The sequence below is a fragment of the Lepus europaeus genome, chromosome 1, assembly GCF_033115175.1.
Source record: "Lepus europaeus isolate LE1 chromosome 1, mLepTim1.pri, whole genome shotgun sequence".
In the NCBI taxonomy this organism is placed as follows: Eukaryota; Metazoa; Chordata; class Mammalia; order Lagomorpha; family Leporidae; genus Lepus; species Lepus europaeus.
The window spans coordinates 2,474,746-2,501,411 of NC_084827.1; the positions used below are offsets into that span (position 1 = coordinate 2,474,746).

Consider the following 26,666-nt stretch of genomic DNA (forward strand, 5'->3'; position numbering starts at 1 on the left):
CAGTGAATCTCTAGAGGCTTGTGGTAGGTGTGGCCAGAGAGCTTTGTTCAGTTTTTCAGGGTTAAGGGTGTGCCAAAGGTGACACACCCAGGTTTGGTGTGGTAAATCTTCTCTCTTTTTTTTTTTTAATCAGAAGGAAAGTGTATTCTGCTCAGTTGAACTCTTCTCCTTTATGGAGACCAGTGCACGAGCGCTAGCCCCAGTGGGTATAATAATCATCTGCTCTGTCCAAAGGACCACACAAAGGACCTGTGTAGTCCTCAGTGTAAGTTCAGATTCCCCAGCACTGTCTCTCACCGGGTAGCCAGGGCTGCCCAAGCCAGATTCCCCTGCAGTGTCTCTCACTGGGTAGCCAGGACCGCCCAAGCTTGTGGCGTCTCCCATAAGACTACTCAAAGTCTTAGCCAGTGTTTAGTTCTCCCACACATTTTTTTTTCTTTCTTTCATAGTCCTGGTTCACAAGTTGCACACAGTCACAAGGTCTTAGCCGCCTGTTATTTCTCCCCACCAGAGTCAGGTTTCTCCGCTTGGCTAACTGCTGGGCACAAACACGAGCTGGCACAGCTGTTATGAATGTCCAAAATGGTGCCTGCTCTATCGGCTTGTAAGGTGATTAGAGAGAGAAAAATGTGTCCGTACCGTCCCTTTTATTTTTTCTCTTCTCTAGTTTTTTTTTTTTTTTAAGATTTATTTATTTATTTGAAAGGCAGAGTTACAAAGAGAGAGAAGGAGAAGAGAGAGAGAGGTCTTCCATCCGTTGCTTCATTCCCTAATTGGCCGCAATGGCCAGAGTTGCACCGATCCGAAGCCAGGAGCCAGGAGCTTCTTCTGGTTCTCTCATGTGTGTGCAGGGGCCCAAGGACCTAGGCTATCTTCCACCACTTTCCCAGGTCATAGCAGAGAGCTGGATTGGAAGTGGAGCAGCCGGGTCCCAAACCGGCACCCATATGGGCTGCCAGTGATTCAGGCCAGGGCGATAACCCGCTGCACCACAGCGCTGGTCCCTCTCTCCTCTAGTTGGGCTGGTGTACTTTCCCCCAAGAGGCTTCAAGCCTTGTTCCCTCTAGGCTCTTCCTGCCGCTTTTTCGCCACTGTCTCGGGCTACTGTGGTCTCGTCTCACCTCACTTTCCAGCGCTAGTGTGTAGGCTCTCGGCTGTTCGAGTCCTGAGCCGTGAGCACCCATGCCCTCCATGTAGGTCCACCATGTCCCTCTAATTACGGAAGAGTTTCCTCTGCTGTTTTTTCCCCTTAACTCTTCCCTGAGACTACACTATCTGCACTTTCATTAAACTATATTCTCCTGGACTAGATCAATAACCTCCCTCCCTATTCCGCCATCTTGGAACCGCCTGAAATAAGTAAAATCTTAAACAAAAAAACCTCTTGAAACTCTAGAGTAAAATAAACCCATTTAAAAGTGGGCAAAGGATGTGAACAGACATTTCTCCAAAGAAGATGTATAAATTGTTAAAAAATATAAGAAAATATGCTCAATTAATTATTAGGGAACCGCAAACTAAACCCAAAATGAGATACCAATTCATATCTGTGAGGATTACTATAATTAAAAAACAAGAAAATAACATGTTGATGGGGATGTGGAAAAATTGGAATCTGTAAACACTGCAGTGGGAATATAAAATAGTACAATGGCTTTGGAAAACTGACAGCTCCTCAAAATCTAAAACAGTATTACTACAGGATCCAGCAATTCCATTCTTGGGCATACAACCAAGAAAACTTCAAATATTTTATCTACACAAAAACTTGTACGTGAATGCTCAGTTTCATTACTGATAATAGTCAAAAATTATAAACAAACAGCCCAAATCTTTACCAATTGATGATGTATGAACAAAATGATTTATTTATATAATGGACTATTATTCAGCCCTCCGAAAAATGAAGTACTAATAAATGCTACAACATTACGCTTAAGTAAAAGCAACCAGTCACAAAAGGCCACATAGTAGTCATTTTATCTATTTGCATAATGTCACAACAGGCAAATCTATAGAGACAAAAAGTAGCTCAGTGGTTGTACCGGATGGAAGAAATGAATGCAATGGATAATGGGTTCCTTTCTGGGGTAAAAATGTTATGGAATTAGTGGTGGTGACTGCACAACTTGGTGAATATACAAAAACCACTGAGTTGTACATTTCAAAAAATGACTTTTACAATTTGTGAATTTCCTAAGATAGGGGAAACTTTAAAGATTTGCTTAATTTTAATTGGAAAAAGCTGTGAAATAATTTTTTTTTGCCATTTAGTTCATTAAATTTATTCTTACTAAACTTAATCTACAAGATAACAATGAAATCTCACACCTGCCCACAAATGATATATAATGGACATGCTTCTCATTCCTGGGAAGCCCCGAGTTTCCTCAATTTTTTTTCACTGCAGTATTTGATGAAATGCCTATACATTATCCTGGTTTCTACAGACTAAAGATAAGAAAGGCTGTTGGGCATAAGAACAATATAGCAAATAAGCTGACATTATCTGAATTCAGATTGTCTGGCTTCAAACTTTATATGATCCTGCAATTCTAGCTCTGGGTATATATTCAAATGAACATCTCTGTCAATCAGCAGAAGCAACCCAAGTGTCTGATGCCATGGCTACACAAAATGTAGAATATATGTAAAATGGATTGTTAGTCAACCTTAAACAAAATGAAATTTTGACACATGCTTTATCTATGTTGCAAAATGGATAAACCTTTGAGACATTATGCTAAGTGAAATAAACCAGTCACAAAAATACAACTGTTACATAATTCCACTAATATAAGATTGCTAAAATAGTGAAATACATTGAGGCAGAAAGCAGCAAGGTGGTTGCTAGGGGAAGAATGGAATAGGGGGTTAGTGTTTAATGGGTACAGAGTTTCAGTTGGGGATTATGAAAATATTCTGGAGATGGATAGTGGTGATGGTCATACAACAATATGAATGCACTTCATGTCACAGAACTGTGTACTTATTTATTTTAAATTAATTTATTTGAAAAGCAGTTATAGGGAGAGAGGGAAAAGGGGAGGGAAAGGAGGCAGGGAAAGATCATCTCTCTACAGGTTCACACCACAATGGCTGGGGCTGGGCCAGGCAAAATCCAGGAGCCAAGAGCTTCATAAGGGTCTCCTACCTGGGTAGTAGGGGCCCAAGTACTTGGACCACTTTCCTTTGCTATTCCTAGTGCATTAGCAGAGAGCTGGATTGGAAGTGGAGCAGCTACGATTCAAACCAGCATTCACATGGGATGACAATGTTGCATGCAGCTGCTTAACACACTGTGCCACAATGCCGGCCCTAAGAACTGTACATTTTTTAAAGTTTTATTTAAGGCATACAAATTTCATGGTTTTTGTTATGCATATTTTTTCTCAATTAAAAAAAAGTGATGGCCGGCGCTGCGGCTCACTAGGCTAATCCTCTGCCTTGTGGCGCCGGCACACCGGGTTCTAGTCCCGGTCGGGGCACCAATCCTGTCCCGGTTGCCCCTCTTCCAGGCCAGCTCTCTGCTGTGGCCAGGGAGTGCAGTGGAGGATGGCCCAAGTCCTTGGGCCCTGCACCCCATGGGAGACCAGGAGAAGCACCTGGCTCCTGCCATCGGATCAGCGCAGTGCGCCGGCTGCAGCGCGCCTACCGCGGCGGCCATTGGAGGGTGAACCAACAGCAAAAGGAAGACCTTTCTCTCTGTCTCTCTCTCACTGTCCACTCTGCCTGTCAAAAAAAAAAAAAAGTGTTAAGGACTCTTAAGTGGTGGAATGGAAACCTGCAGAACGGTGGGTCTTGGTGGGTAATCAGTAAAGCAGGCTATTCACTAAAGGGCCTTCAATTATCATTATCTATAGGTCTTTTCTCTCTAGCTGGTCAATTTTCCACATGTAAGAATTCTGTCATCACTAGTCAGGGTTCTCTTCATGGTGAATCAATAATGATGAGTGCAATGTTCTCACTCATTTATATTTTTACAGTCTATATTTCCCCATCCCATTAAAATAGAAGCTATTTGAAGGCAGACACTTTTGGTTTTTTAAATTGATATATCCCCAGGGCCTACAGCAGTGAAATATTACTGGGCATTCAGTAACACCTGCTGAATGAATTAATCAAGCATTTATGAAGCACTTAATAGATGTGTCAAGAACTATGTTATTTCGGAATTATAAACTCAATCCTTAAACTACGGCATAAGCGATATTCTAATTTTACCAATGAAGGAGGTACAAGGAGACTGGGAAACCTGTCTGTGGAAACTAAGGCACAGCTGGGACTCAGGCAAGGGGGCTGATGGATACCATGATTTATCTTAACTACTGTACCGCCTTCTGCAGCACATGTGTGTGTGTATATACACGTACAATGTGTGCTACACATGCACACACACAATTCTTATGATAATTGTGTACTATTCTCAAATTGTATGCAAATTGTGTAGCATTAGTCTATGAGACTAAGAATCTACTATTTCATCACATGCTAATGACATAATATGTGAATTACAGTCTGATAGGTACTGCCTTAAAATTAATCACCTGTTAATTTTAATAGGTGATTCAATTTTGTGTGCTTAATTCTGAAAAAGGAATACAGCAAATAAGATATATCTAGTAAAAGGTTCACAAGAATTAAGTAATAAATGCATTGAACACAGTCCCAGGATACAGAATAATAAGAATAAGCTCAAGGGCATGTGTGTGGAACAGGTGGTGAGCCACACTATAGTGAGACATCAAGTGTGCTAACATCTGAACATGGGGGAGAACTCCCAAGGCAGAAATGGTTGGCAGAAAAACTGCTGGTTATATCACCCAATCCTAATTAACAAAAGAATTTTCATTTCCATTAGTACTATTTGTCTCCTTATGGCTTCTTTGCTTGGCATCCTAAGATATACTAGTAAAAAAGATGGCATGGGATGTTAGGAGCTACATGAACAGATATCTTGAGGTAAGAATTCCAATCTTTGCATTGATACTAATAGTGTGATCTAGGTTAAATCACATGAAAAAGAAAGAACACTAGAGCTTATTAGCCATTATTTCCAAACATGTCAGTTTGAGAAAGCAAACTTACTTTCCCATGAAATAATGAAGACTTAACTTGCCCTTTAAAAAGTAATTAGGCTTCTAATCTAGAAATTTCAATTTATAATTAAACACCTCTGGCATTTGCAACCAAATAGTAACCTGATCATTTATAATCCAGGGCTATTTCTCGATACAATTGATTACTATAGTTATCTAGGGTTATAGGATATAAGTTATAGGCTATATAGGATAGGGTTATAGCATGATATAGGTTATATAGGATAGGGTTATAGAGTTATAGCTGGATATAGGTTATACAGGATACAGGTTATATAGGATAGGGTTATAAGATATAAGTTATAGGATAATCTAGGGTTATCTCCCAATATAACTGAGTACCATAGTTGAGCCAACTTTTACAGATAAAAAGTGTGGGGTAGTGGTAAGCAGTGTGGCCATGGAACCTGCCTGACCAGATTCTAGAACAGTTTGCGCCCTGTGGTACCTGACTTAAAGAAGGCCACTAATGCCAAGACAGCTTATCTGCGCTAACAGTACCTGCTATCTTGTAGGGTTTAGAACAATGACTAACTATATAAATTTACAAGCATATTCAAGGCTTGCATTATTAAACAGTAAAGCTAAACAATGTTGGGCTAAAGATTATAAATTGTTCCTATTAGGAAGCAGAAACCAATTGAGGGAATTTGCCCTAACAAAGATATTTTACAAAACTGTCCCATTTTCCAATATGATGCCTGGCTTTCTTTTATTCTGTCTCATTTTTTATTTATTTACTTGAGATGCAGAGAGACAGACATATGCAGGGAGAGAGCTCCCACTGTCTAGCTTCCAATATGCCCACAAAACTCGGCCAGGCCAGGTCAAAGTCAGGAGCTGGAAGCCAGAAGCAGGGAATCCAACTCTGTTGTCCCCATGGTGGGCAGTGACCCAAATCCTTGAGCCATTGTCTGTTCTATCTGTGGGTGTGCATTAGCTAGAAGCTGGAACTGAGCCATGACCCAAACCCATGCACTCTGATACGGGATGCAGATGTCCCAATTGGCATCTTGATGCCAGTGTCTTACACCTGTGCCAGCAGCTAGTTCTCACCACCAAAACACTACATGTCTGCACATGCTCTTTCTCCATTTTCTATTCAGAGTGATATTTTGAAATTTATGTACGATTTCCTACTTAGTTTTGACATTTTCCTTATTACAAAAGCAAAACATGTTTATTGGAATAAGTGAAACAAGACAGTTTATAAAAGAAAAGCTAAATCTCCCTTCGCATATCTATTCCTAATCCTACTTCTTAAAACAATCACCATTATCAACACAAACACTTTTTACAAACTCGGTTTTTTTTTCTTTTCAAAATTACTACAGACTTACCTCCAGATATATTGATGGTGGATTATGCTCCCCACCAAATTTGTCCAATAGGGCCTCTATATGTTCCTGTGTCAACTTAATCATTTGTTTGATATTCCACACCTAAAAAACATTTTAAAAGTTTAAATGAAAGTCACTTAGTATATGAATTAGAAATATTTTAATGCAGATAACTACATTGCAGTAACTGTCAGTATTCCTAGAAATTTAGAGCTCAGAGATCATTTAATATAGTGGTTTTTACCTTTTATTATTGAGCATTAAAATTTTTTTCTACCCTAGTAATACAGTATGTTCTCAACTAAACAAGATTCAACCAATACATGTGTATTCATAATAAACTATGAAAATCTCTTTTTACATTCCCCACATTTCCAGCCTAAGGTCAAAAAGAGAAGTACTATTTATAGTTTAGTGAGCATTCTTCTGTGTGTCCTTTTTAGCTCATGTAAAGATAAACATATATAAATACATAAAATACTTATAATACAAATACAACATTTAAAAATTTTTTGTGAAATTTAAAGAAAAACTTTATTGAAGATCTGAAAAACAATTCCTAAAAGATCAACTTTTCCAGAAAACTGTAGCTACACAATGCATTGTGTCTATTGTGTTAAAACGAGCATTAGACACAAATATAAAAACCAGAGTGTTGTTTAGGACATCTGCCATTCATTCTATGAGTCTGCTGTGTATCCCACTTCCCATGTTGGATCATTCTCTCCCTTTTTGATTCTATCAGTTAGTATTAGCAGACACTTGTCTTGTTTGTGTGATCCCTTTGACTCTTAGACCTATCAGAGCCATCAATTGTGAACTGAAATTGATCACTTGGACTAGTGAGATGGCATTAGTACATGCCACCTTGATGGGATTGTATTGGAATCCCCTGGCACATTTCTAACTCCACCATTTGGGGCAAGTCCAATTGAGCATGTCCCAAATTGTACATCTCCTCCCTCTCTTTTTCCCACTCTTATATTTAACAGGGATCACTTTTCACTTAAATTTCAACACCTAAGAATAATTGTGTGTTAATTACAGAGTTCAACCACTGGTACTAGAACAACAACAACAACAACAAAAAATACTAAAAAGGATAAAGTATTACATTGCACATCAAGAGTCAGGACAACAGAATCAGCCCTCAAGGCATTCAGATCTGGCTGAAGAGCCCATGAGAGTATAGCAGGCATGGAAAGCCAAGATATCATGGAAAAAAAAAAAAAAGACCTAAATGAATGATCTCTGTGAGTGAGATCCCAGTGGAAAGAACGGGGCCATCAAAGAAGGAGGTACCCTTCTCCGAAGGGAGGAGAGAACCTCCACTTTGACTATGACCCTATCGGAATAAGATCAAAGTCAGCGAACTCTAAAGGCTTCCATAGCCCTGGCAACTCATGACTAGAGCCTAGGGAGATTACTGACGCCATGAACAGGAGTGTCAAATTGTTAAATCAGCAACAGGAGTCACTGTGTACTTACACCCCATGTGGGATCTGTCCCTAATGTGTCGTCTAAAGCCAAGTGATGCTATGACTGGTACTGAAACGGTATTTTTATACTTTGCGTTTCTGTGTGGGCGCAGACTGATGAGGTCTTTGCTAATTATATACTGAAGTGATCTTCTGTATATAAAGAGAATTGGAAATGAAAAAAAAAAAAAAAAACAACCTGGTGTTAAAATGGAAATGGCATAGAAAATTAATTAATTTGAAAAAAAAAATTATGTAGGATCTCTGTCTTTAATGTGCTGTACATTGCTATTTAATGCTATAATTAGTAATCCAATGGTAGTTTTTTCACTTGATGTTGCTATATGGGCAAAAAGTTGAAATCTTTACCTAATATATACTAAACTGATCTTCTGTATACAAAGAGAATTGAAAATGAATCTTTACATGAATGGAAGGGGAAAGGGAGCGGGAAAGGGGAGGGTAGCGGGCGGGAGGGAAGTTATGGGAGGGGGGAAGCCATTGTAACCCATAAGCTATACTTTGGAAATTTATATTCATTAAATAAAAGTTTAATTAAAAAAAAATAAATAAAATAAAAAAAAATGCATGATTATAATAAAAAAAAAAAAAAAGAGTCAGGACAAGAGCTGATCAGGTCATTGTTTCTTATAGTGTCCATTTCACTTCAACAGGTTTCCCCTTTGGTGCTCAGTTGTCACCGATCAGGGAAACACTCTGGCCTCAGAATCAGCCCTTAAGGCATTCGGATCTGGCTGAAGAGCCCATGAGAGTATTGTAGGCATGGAAAGCCAAGACACCATGGAAAAGAAAAAAAAAAAAAGACCTAAATGAATGATCTCTGCAAGTGAGATCCCAGTGGAAAGAACGGGGCCATCAAAGAAGGAGGTACCTTTCTCTAAAGGGAGGAGAGAACTTCCACTTTGACTATGACCCTATTGGAATAAGATCAAAGTCGGCGAACTCTAAAGGCTTCCATAGCCCTGGCAACTCGTGACTAGAGCCTAGGGAGATTACTGATGCCATAAACAAGAGTGTCAAATTGTTAACTCAGCAATAGGAGTCACTGTGTACTTACATCTCATGTGGGATCTGTCCTTAATGTGTTGTCTAATGTGAAGTGATGCTATAACTAGTACTCCAACAGTATTTTTACACTTTGTGTTTCTGTGTGGGTGCAAACTGATGAAATCTTTACTAATTATATACAGAATCGATCTTCTGTATATAAAGATAATTGGAAATGAAAAAAAAAAAAAACCCTGGTGTTAAATTGGAAATTGCATAGAAAATTAATTTTTAAAAAATATCATGTAGGATCTCTGTCTTTAATGTGTTGTACACTGTTATTTAATGCTATAACTAGTACTCCAACAGTATTCTTTCATTTTGTGTTGCTATGTGGGGCAAACTGTTGAAATCTTTACTCAATATATACTAAACTGATCTTCTGTATATAAAGAGAATTGAAAATGAATCTTGATGTGAATGGAAGGGGAGAGGGAGCGGGAAAGGGGAGGGTTACGGGTGGGAGGGAAGTTATGGGAGGGGGGAAGCCATTGTAATCCTTAAGCTGTACTTTGGAAATTTATATTCATTAAATAAAAGTTTAATTAAAAAAAATAAATGGACACCAGTATAAAAAAAAATACAAAAACCACTAAACAAGCCACCATTCTTCAACAATTTGAGCAAAGATAAAATGCCTAAGGAACCACATGGATGACTTGCCAAGGATGGGCTCTTTACTTTAAGCACCATTAAAAAAAAAAAAAAAAAAAGAGCACAAATAGATGAGTGTGTTCAGTTATATACACTGAATTGAACCTTTGGCACTAAGAATCAGAGCATCTTGTCATATAGCATTAACACATATTATAAAAGTGAGTAGTGTCAAAGGAATAGAACCACCAGCATTCAAAAGCAGCTTTGTCGACCAGACAATAAAACACTCTACAGCAAATAAAACACTCTACAGCACGTCCCTCTGAATACACTGGTAGCAACTTTGAAATGAAAAAGAAAAGAAAAAAAAGGAGCTGCAGCCCCTTTTATTTTCTCTGTTCAAAATCAAACAGAAAACAAACATCAATTCTGTTATACACTAACATCTTCAAAGTACATCATTTGTACAAGAGAAGGACTAAAAACAAAAATGTGTTTACAGAGATGCCAATATTAGTGAGTGAGTGTGCCGCCTCCCACACAGCCTTCTGGTGGCACTCAGGGGGAGCCACTTCGTAATCACTGGCACTAAACAAAGTTGCAGAATTCTTTGCCAGGTACTTTAGGAAATCATGAAGATAATTCAGTAACAAAGCAAGGCTCTTCTCATCCAGAGGCGTATAGGCCAACATCACTCTAATTCGCACAAATAATCGCAGTAGATGTGGCGCTCCACACACCTGGGACATTGGTGTGTCAGGATGATCTGCGAGGATTTCAGCGCACTGTGGTCTCTCAAATGTATAGAGCATCTGAGTGCCCAGCATTACATTTAAGCATTCTTTTATCCCTGCCACAACTTCATTATATTCCTTATTATCTGTGTTTCCAGGAGATTTCTTATAATTTGCATAATCCTCCAGAATGGAATCCACATTCTTCTTTGCAGGAAGATAAAACAGCTGTTTCTGTCTTGTTAAGTCCCAGTCATCAACAAGCCATGGTTTCAGCTCTTTAGGAATCTTTAATTTGCACTCTGTTCATGAATGTTGCTTCATTTTCAACAGTAGGATCTACACGGGCCCTCTTCTTCCGAGGAGGCTGAGGCGTCTCACTGGCACTGCCGCCATCTCCATTTCCAGGTGTTTTCTGTTTGTTCTTTTCGGTTTTCACTTCTACATTTTTCTGTTGCAGACCAGATGTCTTCTTTCCTGGAGCAGCCCCTCTCATCTTCCCCTCTGCATACTGCTCCTGGTTGGCCTTCTGAAGTTCTCGCTGTTTCTGTAGAGTGGTGTCCACATAATTGAATACTCTGCTCTCTGGAACCCAATCATCCCAATTTTTATTCCAACCACCTCCTGGAATTTAGGCTTCGGGTCCTGCTTGGGCGCCATTTATAAGTGATTCTCCGCCTCCTCCTTCTGCCACCACCCCTGACTACTACCCCCTACTCTCTACCCCACCCAACTCAGTGTCAGGCGCCATCAGGAACCGCCGGCTCTACATCTTGGGCCTGATTTGCCAGTGTCCCATTAAACAGGTGTTAAAATATTTGATCAATAGCAATGCCTCAGAAATTTTTTTTTTAAGATTTTATTTATTTTTAGAGAGAGAATTACAGAGAGAGACAAAGAGAAAGATCTTCCATCTGCTGGTTTACTCCCCAAATGGCTGCAATGGCCAGAGCTGGGCCAATCAGGAGCCAGGAGCTTCTTCTGGGTCTCCCACGCGGGTGCACTTGGACCATCTTCCACTGCTTTTTAATAGCTTAAGCACTTTATTTCATAATACTTTTATGATGCTGCTAATTTCAATGGTCTCCAATTCTGGTGCAACCAGAGGTTAGGTAGACATAGTAATTGTAAGAGAATTGATTTTTAGATCCTCAGCCTCCATCTGTACTTTCCCTAACTGATCTGCTCTGTGCCTACCTGCCCATTTAAAAATCATCATTTTCCACTTTACAAAAGAAAGGCAAAGATCAACTACTACTAAAGATGTTGTTCTGAGATGTATAAACACCAAAGATCCTAATAGACAGCAGTTGAAAGAAGATGGAAATCTCCGGAGAGAAAAGGGGGGGAAACTTAAGAGCAGGACCTTATCAATGAAATAAACTTGTGGTGGCAGGTATTTGGCACAGTGGTAAGGACAAGCTTGGAAAGCCTGCATCTCCATCAGAATGCCTGAGTTTGAGTCCTGGCTCTGCCCCGGATTCTAATTACCTGTTATTGTGTACATGGGAGGCAGAAGGTGATTGTTCAAGTATACAGGTCCCTACCACCCATGTGGGAGACCTGGATTGAGTTCTGGGCTCCTGGCCCTGGCTGTTGCAGGCATTTGGGAAGTGAACAAGCGGATGGAAGGTATCTCTCTCTTTCCCTTTCTAACTCTGCCTTTCAAATAAAGCAAATAAATATTTTTAAAAATCTAATAAATATGACAAATGGTCTTCCAAAAGAAGAAATGTATGAACTCATATGCCTAATCAAAGGTTAGGAGTCGACCCTTTTTTCCACAGTCTCATCATCACTGAGTATTGTACTTCTTCTTCTTTTTTTTTTACAGGCAGAGTTAGACAGTGAGAGAGAGACAGAGACAGAGAGAAAGGTTTTCCTTTTTCCGTTGGTTCACCACCCTAGTGGCTGCTATGGCCGGCACACTGTGCCGATCCAAAGCCAGGAGCCAGGAGCTTCCTCCTGGTCTCCCATGCGGGTGCAGGGCCCAAGCACCTGGGCCATCCTCCACTGCCCTCCCGGGCCACAGCAGAGAGCTGGACTGGAAGAGGAGCAGCCGGGACAGAATCCGGGGTGCCAGCACCGCAGGCGGAGGATTAGCCAAGTGAGGCGCAGTGGTAGTCGAGTGTCATACTTCTAAACTCTTGTTATTCTGAAGGAGAAAAGGTGATTACATTGCTTTAATTTGCATTTCCTAGAAAGCTAAGCATTCTTCATGTTTGTTGATCATTTGAAGTTTGGGAAAATTGCTTCTACTGTTTACCCTTTCATGCTGCTGACCTGTTTATTTTTTCTTACTGCTTGACAGATGCTTTTATTCTGTGTGTTAATACTTTCTCTTCTACAGATGTCATAGTTTACCACTTGCTCTGACAGCTTCTCAAAGTGTGGTCCAGGACCAACAGCATCAGCATCTTTGGGAAGTTTGTTAGAGCTACAGAATCTCGGGCTCCATCTCCAACTTCTGGACTTTAAAACAAAATGATTCAAATGCACACTAAAGCCTGAGAAGCAACAAAAGACGGTTTTACTTTTTTCTGGCCAAATACTAAAATACAAGCATTTTCTTCTACGATGCTGTTGCTGATTTCTCATATCTCCAGAAAGTACTAGATGCTGCCTTTTCTCTAGGTATGCTTACTCTTTGGGTGGTTTCAAGCAATCTCATATCTTCATGTACAATATGAATATGAACAAATGGACACCTACCTCTACCTTTTCTTCTCAACTTCAGACTCTTTTCCCTATTGCCTACTAAACATTTCTACCAGGATAACTAAAAGGCATTTCAAACTTGATGCGTTCCAAAACTAACTTTTTTTCTACATTTTTTCTACAGTCTTTCATTTCAGAATGTCCAATACCATTCTTGAAGTTGCCTAAATAAAAAACCTTAGTATCATCCTTAACTGCCTTTTCCTTATCCATCTGAAAGTAAAAATACATGCAGGGGCCAGTGCTGTGGTGTAGCAGGTAAAGCCGCCACCTGTGGTGCCGGCATCCCATATGGGCGCCCTCCACTTCCCATCCAGCTCTCTGCAATGGCGTGGAAAAGCAGTAGATGATGGCTCAAGTGCCTGGACCCCTGCACCGACGTGGGAGACCTGGAAGAAGCTCCTGGCTCCTGACTGGCACAGCTCTGGTCGTTAAAGCCATCTGGGAAGTGAACCAACGGATGGAAGACCTTTCTCTCTCTCTTTGCCTCTGCTTCTCTGTAACTCTCTGCCTTTAAAATAAATAAATAAATAAATATTAAAGAAAAATTACATGCAGATATATTCTCTACTATTATCACTCTGATGCAAGCCACAATTATTTCTTAATTTATTCTAATAGTCTCAAAGTGATCTCTCCTACTTCATGCCCAGAATGGCAAAATAGCTAACCTTTTAAAACTACGAACTGCAGACCACAAGAAATTTTTTTTTTTTTTTGACAGGCAGAGTGGACAGTGAGAGAGAGAGAGACAGAAAGAAAGGTCTTCCTTTGCTGTTGGTTCACCCTCCAATGGCCACCACGGCCAGTGCACTACACTGATCTGAAGGCAGGAGCCAGGTGCTTCTCCTGGTCTCTCATGGGGTGCAGGGCCCAAGCACTTGGGCCATCCTCCACTGCATTCCCGGGCCATAGCAGAGAGCTGGCCTGGAAGAGGGGCAACCAGGACAGAATCCGGCGTTCCAACCGGGACTAGAACCCGGTGTGCCGGTGCCGCAGGTGGAGGATTAGCCTATTGAGCCGCGGTGCCGGCCACAAGAAATTCTTTTGCTCAAAATTCTCAAATGGTTTCCCTAGTAAAAATCAAGGTGCTTACAACAGTCTATGAGGTATTACAGAGGTATGGACCTCTGCTACTTGTTTAACCTTACTTCTTACTGTTGATGGAGCTTATGTTGAAAAATAAAGATTATATTTTTATCTTTTAATCCCATTTTTTCCAAGAATGCTCAGAAATCCCCCTTGTATAATGAGTTCACTGATTACTCAGGTAAAACTACTTTATGTTTTAACTTGGTATCTTAAAGTTGATTATATTTTTCCATATCTATTAACTACTTTGAGCTCAGAAACATGCCTTATTCATCTTTTTATTATCCCCACATCTCTGATTTTAGTGTCTTAGTCACAGCTGGTATTTAATCAAAGCTAAAAATTTAAGCTGCTTTCAGAAAAGGTAGAGAAAGAAAATCATTCCAAGTTCAGTGATTCTTTCCTATGTCTAGCAAATTCAGGACTACAGCCTTTTCTTTCTTTCTTGTTATTTTCATAAAAGCTCCACAGGTAAAACTCATGCTCAGATAACATAAAGAACAAGACCCCTCAAGTAATAATAAAGAGAAAGGGGGAAAAGTTACTAAAGAAGAGGACTGAACATAGGGAAATGATGAGACAGAACTGATTAGAATGAATTTTTTTTTTGATGGGGAGCAGACAATTACTAGGTTGGTAGGGTGGGGCCAGGCAAAAAAGTTTCTGTAAGTCAGGCTTGTTATCTCCCCAAAGAGGAATAATTTTATGCCAAAAGAATGAGAAAACTCAAGATGACTCTGGTTGGAACTAGAAAAGATGAGTCTGGGAGAGAAAATTCTTTCAGATTACCCAGAAAAGTTAGAGAGAGAACTTTGATGATTCTTATAAAATAGAGATATACTAAAAAATAGAATAAGATGTTATAAAGCTAACAGTAAGTATATAATTTTGGCCTTAAAAGGCCTTCTTGGAAAAAGTGGAAAATCTGTTAGAAACATCCTACCATGGAAATAAAAATTTAAAATCAGAAACTTCAAGCTACTAAAAGATTTCCTATACAACTTGATCTCTTTATCAGACCGCTGTCATCAAAATCAGGTAGCATATTAGCGACTTCACAATTGGCAAAAGTCCTACCTCCAAAAAAGATCAGGGGTTTTTTAGAAGTCTCAAAAGATGCCTATTTTAAAATAGAAAATGCAAACAGCTATGGGAAGAATTACAGGGAAGCGGTGACACAGAAAACCACAGCCACTGGCTCCCCTCACCCCTGTAAAAAGGTCTGAAGTTCAGATTCTGAATGGTTTCCATCAAATCTTTAAATTATAATATCAATTATTAATATGTGATAGTTATAAAAAGAATGTCTTTCAGATTCATCTTATGCAGTTAGCAAAACCAATATAAAAAACTTGACAAAAAAAAAAAAAAACCCTACCAATATTTTATCCTGTGAGGAAAGAAAAAAAAAATCCTATTACAATTCAGGTTTGTTTTTTTTTTTTTTTTGATTAGAGACTTTTTTCTTAATGGTTTTTTTTTTTTTTCAAAGAAACCTTTTATTTAAGGAATACAAACTTCATGCATTTCATAAGTACAATATAATTCAGTTTTACTCACACCCCACCCCCATCAGGGTACTACAAAGAGTTCACAGAAGATGAAATTAGAAGGTAAGTTTACTGAACAGAGGTTGTGGTACAGCTGGTTAAACCACCTCTTGGGACCCCCTGCATCACATATCAGAGTGCTGGTTTGACTCCCAGCTACTCCACATTTGCAATCCAGTTTTCTGCTAATGTATAATGTACCTTTGAAGACAGAAAATGGCCCAAGTGGCTGAGCGCCTCCATCCATGTGGAAGACCCAGAAGGAGTTCTGGGCTCCTGGCTTCAGTCTGGTCCAGCCCCAGACATTTTGGCCATTTGAGGAACAAACTAGCAGATGGAAGATATATCTGTGTCATTGTGTCTTTCAAGTACGTAAATATTTTTTTTCTAAAAAATGTTTATTAAAAACATAAAAATAAACTACTCAGAGGGGTTATCAAGGTTGCTGGATATAAGATCAAGGATATAAACATTATGTAGTGCTCCAACATTATCATCCAGAGCCAATTTTAAAAATATGCTATTCATGAAAGCCACAAAAACTAGAAACAATCTAGAGGTGGAAATCTTTTTTTTTTTTTACAGGCAGAGTTAGACAGTCAGAGAGAGAGAGAGAGACAGAGAGAGAGTTATAGACAGAGAGAAAGGTCTTCCTTCCGTTGGTTCACTCCCCTAATGGCCGCCACGGACAGAGCTGCGCCAATCCAAAGCCAGGAGCCAGGTGCTTCCTCCTGGTCTCCCATGCAGGTGCAGGGACCCAAGCACTTGGGCCATCCTCCACTGCCCTCCCGGGCCACAGCAGTGAGCTGGACTGGAAGAGGAGCAACTGGGACTAGTACCCAGAGCCCCAACCAGGACTAGAACCCGGGGTGCCGGCACCGCAGGCAGAGGATTAGCCAAGAGAGCCACAGCACTGGCCAAGAAGGTGGAAATCTAATAAAAGATTTTTAAGAATTTTTGTAGAGGGCTAGAATTGAGGTGCAAAAGGTTAAGTGGTTTTGATTTGCATTTCCCTGATGGCTAGTGATCCTGAGCATTTTTTTCATGTGTCTGTTGACTTTGGATTTTCCAAACCACAATGAGGTTTTACCTCACCCCAGTTAGAATGGCTCTCATACAGAAATCAACTAACAACAAATGCTGGTGAGGATATGGGAAAAACGGTACCCTAATCCACTGTTGGTGGGAATGTAAACTGGTAAAACCACTATGGAAAACAGTTTGGAGATACCTCAGAAATCTGAATATAGACCTACCATATGACCCAGCCATCCAACTTCTGGGAATTTACCCAAAGGAAATGAAATTGGCAAATAAGAGTTATGTGTATTCCCATGTTTACTGCAGCTCAATTAACAATAGCTATGACATGGAATCTACCTAAATGCCCGTCAACAGAAGACTGGAGAAAGAAATTATGGGATATGTACCCTATGGAATACTACACAGTGGTAAAATAAAAAAATGAAATCTGGTCATTTGCAACAAAATGGAGGACTCTAGAAAACATCATACTAAGCGAAATAAGCCAGTCCCAGAGACAAATATCATATGTTCTCCCTGATCTGTGACAAATAACAGAGCACCTAAAAGGAAACCTGTAGAAGTGAAACTGAAACTGTGAGAAGCAATGACTTGATCAGGCCTTGTCCTGACTGTCGAGGAACAGCTTTCTACTTTATTCTTTGTAGTATTGTCTTTTTCTACTTAATACCATTGGTAAAACTCTTTACTTAACACAGAATTATTCTTAGGTGTTTAAATCCAAATGAAAATTGATCCCTGTAAAAAATAAGAGTGGGAATAAGAGACGAAGGAGATGTACAGATCGGCACACGTTCCCTGGTACTTAGCACTTAGGGTAAAGCTAAAAACTTGCTATGGGACTTCAAATCCCATTCAGTTGGCAGGTACTAATGCCATTGTACTAGTTAAAGTGATCATCTGAAGTGCATAACCTATCATAAAGATAATAAGTGTCAAAGGGATCACATAAATAAGACCAAGTGCCTGTTAATAACAGCAGAGAGAATTAAAAAGGAGAGATTGATCCAACATGGGAAGCAGGACACACAGCAGACTCATAGAATGACAAATGCCCCAATCAGCACTCTGGCCTCAGAATCAGCCCTCAAAGCATTGGAATCTGGCTGAGAAGCCCATAAGAGCAATTAAACATGGAAAGCCAAGACACGTGGCAAAAAAATAGCCTACATGAAAGATCTCTATGAGATCCCAGTGGAAAGAAGGAACCATCAAAGAAGGAGGTACCTTTCTCTAAAGGGAAGAGAGATCTTCCATTTTGATTATAGCCTTGTCTAAATAATGACGAAGTTTGTGGATTCAAAAGGCTTCCATAGTCTTGGCAGCTCATGACAAGATCCCTGGGTGATCACTGATGTCATAAATAAGAGTGTCAACTGTTAAATCAACAACAGGAGTCACTGTGCACTTGCTCCCCATGTAGGACCTCTGTCCTTAATGAGCTGTACTATGAGAATTAATGGTAAAACTTATCTTCAAACAGTACTTTATCTGTCTGTGTGGGTATAAAGTGTTGTAATCTTTACTTAGTATAGAGTTGGTCTTCTGTATATAAAGAAAATTAAAAACAAATCTTAATGAAGAATAGGATGGGAGAGGGAGTAGGAGATAGGATGGGAGTTATAGTGGGTGGGCAGGTTGGGGGGGGGGGGACTACTATATTCCAAAAGCTGTACCTATGGAATCTATATTTACTAATAAAAGCTTATTTAAAAAAAAAAAAAGGCAGCAAAATGTGTCAAGAAATAAATATCAGGAAATGTCTTAAAAAAAAAAAAAAGAAAAAATGTTTATGTCCTTTGCCCATTTTCTTAACTGGGCTGTTTTGTTGTTGTAGAGTTTCTTGATCTCTTTATATATTATGGTTATTAATCCTTTATCAGTTGTATTGTTTTCAAGTAATCAATTCTCTACCAAATTAATTATGCCAATTAAAGGCTTCTTTGTGGACAGATTTGTTATACCCCATAACTCTCAGTCCCGTTTCCACTCAGATCTCAGATTGCTCTGAGGGACTTGCTTTTGTGATATCTTGGGATCTAACATTAGCAAACATGACCCAATTAGAAGCCTAAAATGCAAACATACACTTCTTGTCCTCTTGTTCAACTGAGCTTGCTTGCTCTTTTGCCTTTGCCTTGTTATGAGAACATGCCTTGATTAGCTTACCAGAATTACAATATACCACTCAAGGCCATCCTAGAACAGCAAGTCACCTAGAAAAACCAATGGTCACAGAAACATGGATGAGTTCAGCCAAGATAGGACAGTCCAGAACAACTTGACTTTATTAGCAGTTATATTAAAGCACCATGCTTAGGGTGGTTTGTTTTACACAAGGGAAAATTAATACATTATCAGAGGAACAAAAACATACAAAAATTTATTCATAAACAGCTTTATTCCTTAACTGCTAAAAGGTAAAAACAACCCAAATGTCCACCAGCTGATGAACAAATAAAATGTGGAGTATTCATTCAATGAAATTTTACTCATCAATAAAAAAAAAAATACCAATACATACAACAGAAACAAACTTTGAAAACACCATACACTAAGTTAAAGAAGCCAGACACAAAGGACCACATATAATAAGATTTTGTTTACATGAAGTGTTCAAAAGAAGGAAATCCATAGAGACAGAAATTAGATTAGTGGTTGCCTTAGGATGGAAGGAATAAAAGAATTGGGGAATGACACCTAACGGATGCAAAATTTCTCTTTAGGGCAAGGAAAGTATTCTGGTGGTTGGTGTCATGGCGTAGTAGTTAGGCTGCTGCCTGCAATCTCAGCATCCCATATGGGCACAGGTTCAAGTCCTGGTTGTTCTACTTTTGATCCAGCTCCCTACCAATGTGCCTTGGAAAGCAGTGGAAGATGGCCCAAGTGCTGGGGTCAAAGCAATCATATGAGAGACCTGGAAGAAGTGCCTGGCTCCTGACTCCTGGCTTCAGCCTGGCCCAGCCTCGGATGGAAGATGTCTCTGTCTCTCCTTAATTCTGCCTTTCAAAAAATTTTTTTAAATCTTTTATTTTTTAGAAGGAAAATATTCTGAAATTTTGGTGCTACCTGCACAATTCTGTGAATATACTAAAAACTTTTCAAATCATATACCTTAAATGGGTGATTTGTAAGGTGTGTAATGACATCTCAATGAAGCTACTTAAGAGAGAAAATAATATGACCACTTATGTTTATTAAATTATTACTTTGACTACTATATTGAAAAAGACTCCATGAATACCAAGGATGGAGGCCAAGAAGACAGATGGGGTATGACTGCCCTGTGAAAGATGGTGCTTTACCAAACTGACAGTGGCAGAGGCGGTAAGAGGTGTCATATACTGGATATATTATAAAGGTGAAGTCAACAGTATTTACTGATGAATTGGCTATGGCTCATGAAAGAAGGGAGTTAGCCTAGACTTTGTAGTTTTTGACTTGAGTGAATCAAAGCAAACAGGAGCCAAAAATTGAAAAAAAATGGAGACACAGCACTGAGGTTGGGTGTGGGAGCATAGAGTGCAAAATAAGGAATTTTATTTTCGGCATCCCAAAGAGCCAATTAAACAATCAGAGTGGAGACATAAAATGGGAGCTGAATACACAAATCTGGGATTAACAGACCTTGTTAGAGATTTAAATTTGGAAGTTGACAAAAATGTTTTTTTTTTTTCCTCTCATTTTCCAAGACAGAGCCCACCAACATCACCACATTTTAACATAACATCTTTGAATTAAAAATCCATCTAACAATTTGTGACATTTTATAACTGTTGTTGGGGCCGGTGCTAGAGTGCAGTGGGCTAATATGATGTGCCTGCAGTGCCAGCATGCCATATGGGGTCTGGTTCATATCCTGTCTGCATCTCTTCCGATTCAACTCTCTGATATGGCCTCAGAAAACTATGGAAGATGGCCTAAGTGGCTGGGCCCCTGCACCTACGTGGGAGATCTGGAAGAAGCTACTGGCTTTGGCTTGGCCCAGCTCCGGCTGTTGTGGCCATTTGGGGAGTTAATCATCAGACAGAAGATCTCTCTTTCTCTGTCTCTCCCTCCATCTGTAACTCTATCTTCTCAAATAAATAGATAAAATTTAAAACTGCTGTTGTCCAGACAGCAGGCATGATATAGTTGTCACTGTACATACAACTTGATGAAGGATATTCATGCTGTTGTCACTCAATTAAGTTATGTGCACCCTTGGTATTTCATATATTAAGATTAATTACCATTTAAAAATATCTTCTGGGGGGCTGGCATTGTGGCATAGTAGGTTAAGCCTCCGCCTGCAGTGCTGGCATCCCATATGGGCCCTGGTTCATGTCCCGGCTGCTTCTCTTCTGATCCAGCTCCCTGCTATGGCCTGGAAAGCAGTGGAAGATGGTCCAAGTGCTTGGGTCCCTGCAACCATGTGGGAGACCCAGAAGAAGCCGGCACCCATATGGATGCTGGAACTGCAGGCAGCGACTTTACCCGGTATGCTTCAGCACCAGCTCCTATAGTAAGCTTTTGAAATTACTCTCTTTGATTAAAAAAAATTCTTTTCAGAATGTACATGCTTATTTATAAAATATCTTTTTAAAAAATTTATTTATTTATTTTGACAGGCAGAGTGGACAGTGAGAGAGAGAGACAGAGAGAAAGGTCTTCCTTTTGCCGTTGGTTCACCATCCAATGGCTGCTACGGCCGGCGCACCGCGCTGATCCGAAGGCAGGAGCCAGGTGCTTCTCCTGGTCTCCCATGCAGGTGCAGGACCCAAGGATGTGGGCCATCCTCCACTGCACTCCCGGGCCACAGAAGAGAGCTGCCCTGGAAGAGGGGCAACCGGGACAGAATTCGGCACCCCAACTGGGACTAGAACCCGGTGTGCCGGCGCTGCAGGTGGAGGATTAGCCTATTAGTCGTGGCGCCGGCCTTTATATAATATCTTTATCTAATCAATTTAAAAGTAGAAAGATTTCAAAAATATTAAAAGCTATATTTCAAAATGATATGCCAAAAACAATTCCAAACTTATTAATATTAGACTATTCATAATAGTTCTTATCTTCTCATAACTAAAAGTAATCTGCAAAACAACACACAGTTCTCAAGTTCCAAGTAATATTAGCACCAGAAGTCCTCAAAGGCTTCTTCTAAGTCTCTAGTGAGATCATCCCTCTGATGATATCAGGTAACGAGAAAAAGCTTCATCCCATCTTCAACTAGTCTGCTCTGAAGTTTTGCCTTCCTGAACAGAGTTAAAGCCAAAAAGAGAAGAGGGCATTTCTATGCTTCACTGTGAACCTAACAAAGCAATCACTCCCCAGTGAGATCCTGCTCAGTTTGCTTTGAACTTTGTTTTTCTGTTTCCCTTTCCTCACAAGAAACTTTATAAATCAAAACCACTGTCCTTTTCTTTCTTATTTTTTGAGAGTAAGACTTAAAACAAATTTGGATGAGATAAACTGTAATTTTAAGAATTCCTCAGTTTTTGTCCCTAATATTTTTACCTGGTCTACAGTGGGGGAATTATAATCAACCTTGGGAATTTCCATCTGGACACTATAGCCACATAGAGAATTACTATTAGGAATTTCTGGCTACAACCAGGGACATAGCCACACTTCTAGAAGAGGTACCCATATTCCTTAAAGCAAAGATGATCAGAAATTCATTTAATAAATAATTCAGTTTCTATATTCAATATCTACTTTCTCTAGAAAAAATTTATTCATTTAAGTGTCCAGGAAGCTCACTCTGGCTTCCAATATTGATAGTTTTTTAACCTTCACTAATCTCTAGACATGTAAGAAAAACGAACAGCATGAAAGACATGCAATCCAAACAGCAGATAAACAAGGCTTAAAGAAGTAGAGAGAAAATAGGAAATAGAAAAATTTTTTACACCAAAAAGTATAAGGATTCCCAAATTCTAGAGCTATGCTGTCCAATTTGGTAGTCATTAGATGTCTAACTTTTTGAATTTAAATGAATTGACAAGGAATTTCTATTATAGATAGTGCTATCATATAGAGGAATTGCACTCATTTTATTTTTTGATTTTTTAAAAATTTATGTATTTATTTGAAAGTCAGAGTTACACAGAGAGAGGAGAGAGAGGGGTCTTCCATCCGTTGGTTCACTCCCCAATTGGCTGCAACAGCCGGAGCTGTGCCGACCCAAAGCCAGGAGCCAGGAGCTTCTTCCAGGTCTCCCACACGGGTGCAGGGGCCTAATGACTTGGGCCATCTTCTACTGATATCCCAGGCCATAGCAGAGAGCTGGATCAGAGTGGAGCAGCCAGGTCTCGAACCGGCGCCCATATGGGATGCTGGGGCTTCAGCCAGGGTGTTAACCCACTGTGCCACAGCGCAGGCCCCTCATTTTAAAAAATACACATAATAGGGGGTCGGTGCTGTGGCATAGCCGGGGGAGGGGGGGCAGGAAGCCACCTCCTGTAGCGCTGGCATCCCCTATGGACATCAGTTCGATTCCTGGCTGCTCCACTTCTCATTCAGCTCTCTGCTATGGCCTGGGAAAGCAGAAGAAGATGGCCCAAATCCTTGGGCCCCTGCACGCAAGTGGGAGACCTGAAAGAATCTCCTGGCTCCTGGCTTTGGATCAGTCCAGCTCCAGCCACTGCAGCCATTTGAGGAGTGAACCAGTGGATGGATGGAAGAACTCTCTCTCTGTCTCTCTGTAACTCTGTCTTTCAAATAAATAAATAAATCTTAAAAAAAAAAAAAAACACATAATAGGGCTGGTGGTCTGGTGCAGCAGGTTAAGCCATTGCCTGCAGAGCTGGAATCCCATATGCGTACGGTTTCTAGTCCCACTTGCTCCACTTCCAATCTAGCTCCCTGCTAATGGCCTGGGAAAGCAGCAGAAGATGGTCCAAGTGCTTGGACCCCTGCTACCCTACCCCCGTGGAGGACCTGGAGAAAGCTCCTGGCTCCTAGCTTCAGCCTGGCCCAGCCTAGGCCATTGTAGCCATTTGGGGTGTGATCTGAATGAACCAGAGGATGGAAGATCTCTCTGTCTCTCCCCTCTCCTTAACTCTGCCTTTCAAATAAATAAATAAATATTTTTTAAAAAACACATAAAAATGAACTGTATAAAACCACCATTCACTGGGGTCTTGAAATATATTCCCTGAGGATAAGGAGTGATAACAGTATCTCTATAAAGATTGTTCTGGGGGCAAAGTGTTTGGTGTAGAGGTTTAAACACTGATTGGGATGCCTACATCCCATACTGGGAGTGCCTGGATTCAAACTCTAGCGTGGCTCCTGGTTCGAGCTTCCTGCTAACGCACACCCTGGAAGGCAGCAGGTGATTGGGTCCCTGTTACTCACACAGGAGACCCAGACTGAGCGCTGGTTCCTTGGCTTTGGCCTGATCCAGGCCAGGCTATTGTGGGGATTTAGGGCAGTAAACAAGCAGATGGGAGATCTCTGTTTCTCTTTCAAATGTAAATAGTAAATAAATCTAAAATGTGCTATTCAAATATTGTTAATGTGAAGCACTGTTGCAGTATCAGACACATAAATTCTGTCTCTATCCTTAAATCATATCTTAGGTAATGGAGTTATTCGATCCATTAAGTCCCAAGTTTTCAATTTTGTGACTATGTCAACAACATAAGATTTATTTCAAAATTACAATAAGTAGTATATTTATTGCTCAATTTTAAGCTTTTATAGGTGTCCTATACACAGCACTATGGGACACAATGGGTTAAATTACCCTAAGCCCATATTTTGATTATTGATTACTTTGGATTTTCCCCTGATAAACTGTTACCTGTACTCAAATGGTGTTAGTATTATATACTGAGTTATCCACAAACTTCCCATACTATTAACTAGGACTAAGCCCAGTAGTATGTGCTGTGTTTACAAAATGAAAACAATTACCATTTTGTTAAGTGCCACTGTGTAAGGCACAAACAAATCCTGTTATACACATTAGCTCATTTTTCTAATTCATTACAACACAGTAAGACAATGTTAAGGTTTAGCAATGCTAAGTAATTCGCCCAAATTCATACCAAGAGAGATCTGAATTCAAATCTATTTCCTGAGTAATCAGAAATAACCTGATATTTTCAATAAAGGCTTCACACAAACCACAAATCCAGGAAGGAATACCATCTACAGCAGACCTTGAAAACAAAATCCGTTTCAAGCAACACACTAATTCCATACAAAGAAGCATGGGCTTTGGAGATATGGAGATAACCATACTCCTACTTTTCACAAGTATGCAAGAGTTTAAAAGAGACATAAACCATCTTTGACACCTTCTCCAGCAGTGCCCAACTCAAATCAGATCTCAACTACAGAGGTTCTCCAACTTTTTTGGTTTCAGGATCCATTTATATTCTTCAATAAAAGTAGTGAAGACTAGAAACACCTTTTCATTTATATAGCTTACAGCTATCAATATTTAACATACTAGAAATTACAACCACAAACTTTTAGAATTTATTTTAAAATGACAAACCCACTAACAAAGGTAATCTTTTTTATGAAAAAATAACTGCATTTTCCAAAAAAAAGAGAAGGGAAAATGGGCAATTTTTTAACTTATTTTGGAATTTTTAATGTCTACCTTGACGGTACAACTAGATTCTCATATCTTACAAATTCAACCTGTTATAATGTCACACACTGTATCATTGTACACTGAAGAGAGAATGTGAGTGGGTAAACAGTATTTTAGTAAGATTCCTGAAATAATTTTGACCCCAAGGATTCAATTAATGGTCTCAGAAACCTGTAGGTACCCTAACTAGTTCATATCACTTACCAAAATTAATAGTTATGGGGAAGGGGTTAAGCTACCACTTCAAAGATTGGTATCCCACATGGAGTGCAAGTTCAAATTCAGCAGCTTCACTTCCTATTCAGCTCCCTCCCTGCTAATGTGCCTGACAACCACAGGCAGAAGAATGTCCAAATATCTGAGCCCTTGACACCCATGTGTGAGAGATGGATGGAGCTTAGCAAGGCCATCTGGGGAGTGAGCCAGCAGATGCAAGATCTCTCTCCTCGGTCACTCCACTTTTCAAGGACTTTTTTACCCCTAGACGATACAGTTCCATGACTATAATGACTGTCTATTTTTATAGATAATCTGTCCATTATGTCTAAATATGGCTCCTGGCATAGTTAATTACATAAGTATCTGCTGAATTAACACAATAGTAACGTAAACGTGGTTTAAAAGGGATATATGGGCCCTGGCCGCGGCTCACTAGGCTGATCCTCCGCCTGCGGTGCTGGCACCCCAGGTTCTAGTCCCAGTTGGGGCGCAGGTTCTGTTCCGGTTGCTCCTCTTCCAGTCCAGCTCTCTGCTGTGGCCCGGGAGGGCAGTGGAGGATGGCCCAAGTGCTTGGGCCCTGCACCCGCATGGGAGACCAGGAGGAAGCTCCTGGCTCCTGGCTTTGGATCGGCGCAGCGCACTGGCCGTAGTAGCCACTTGGGGGGTGAACCAATGGAAAAAGGAAGACTTTTCTCTCTGTCTCTCTCTCTAACTCTGCCTGTCAAAAAAATAAAAATAAAATAAAATAAAGGGATATATGGGCATTACCTACCTGGAGGCAAATTTGGAAGTCTTTATTCATATTTGACCTACATTTTAAAGGATGGGTAGCTGTTGTTATGTGTATGTAGGGTTAGGAGTATTCCAGTAAACAATCAACAGTGCTATTAGGACACATGAACCAAATGATGAACACCCCTTGTTTCAATTCCTTATACCATCATTAATTTATTAGATAGGCTCAGATACGTTTATTTCAAGTCTTTTCTGCTTACACTTCATAAGGTTTTCATATGGGACTTTTATGAAATAATCAATTCCTCCAGGTATTACCTTGTTTACCATCATTATTCTTGTCTGAATTATTATCCTTTCTCTTTGAACTTACAAAGGGATCCTAACCAGCTTCTCCAT

General features: G+C 39.9%; 1 protein-coding gene and 1 pseudogene across 4 annotated transcripts in view; both read right to left on the reverse strand.

Moving 5' to 3' along the window:
- The window catches only part of BRAF (B-Raf proto-oncogene, serine/threonine kinase), a 200,715-nt gene that overhangs the window by 113,010 nt on the left and 61,039 nt on the right, over positions 1-26,666 (reverse strand). For all 4 annotated transcript variants that reach the window (XR_009865529.1, XM_062186971.1, XM_062186840.1 and 1 more), the window contains exon 2: positions 6,440-6,541. Coding sequence is in view for 3 of the 4 variants with exons in the window: in XM_062186971.1 (XP_062042955.1) it covers positions 6,440-6,541 (102 nt within the window). In the remaining variant the exon portion in view is untranslated. The remainder of the gene's footprint in view (positions 1-6,439; positions 6,542-26,666) is intronic.
- On the reverse strand, positions 10,041-10,992 carry LOC133762417 (mortality factor 4-like protein 1; annotated as a pseudogene).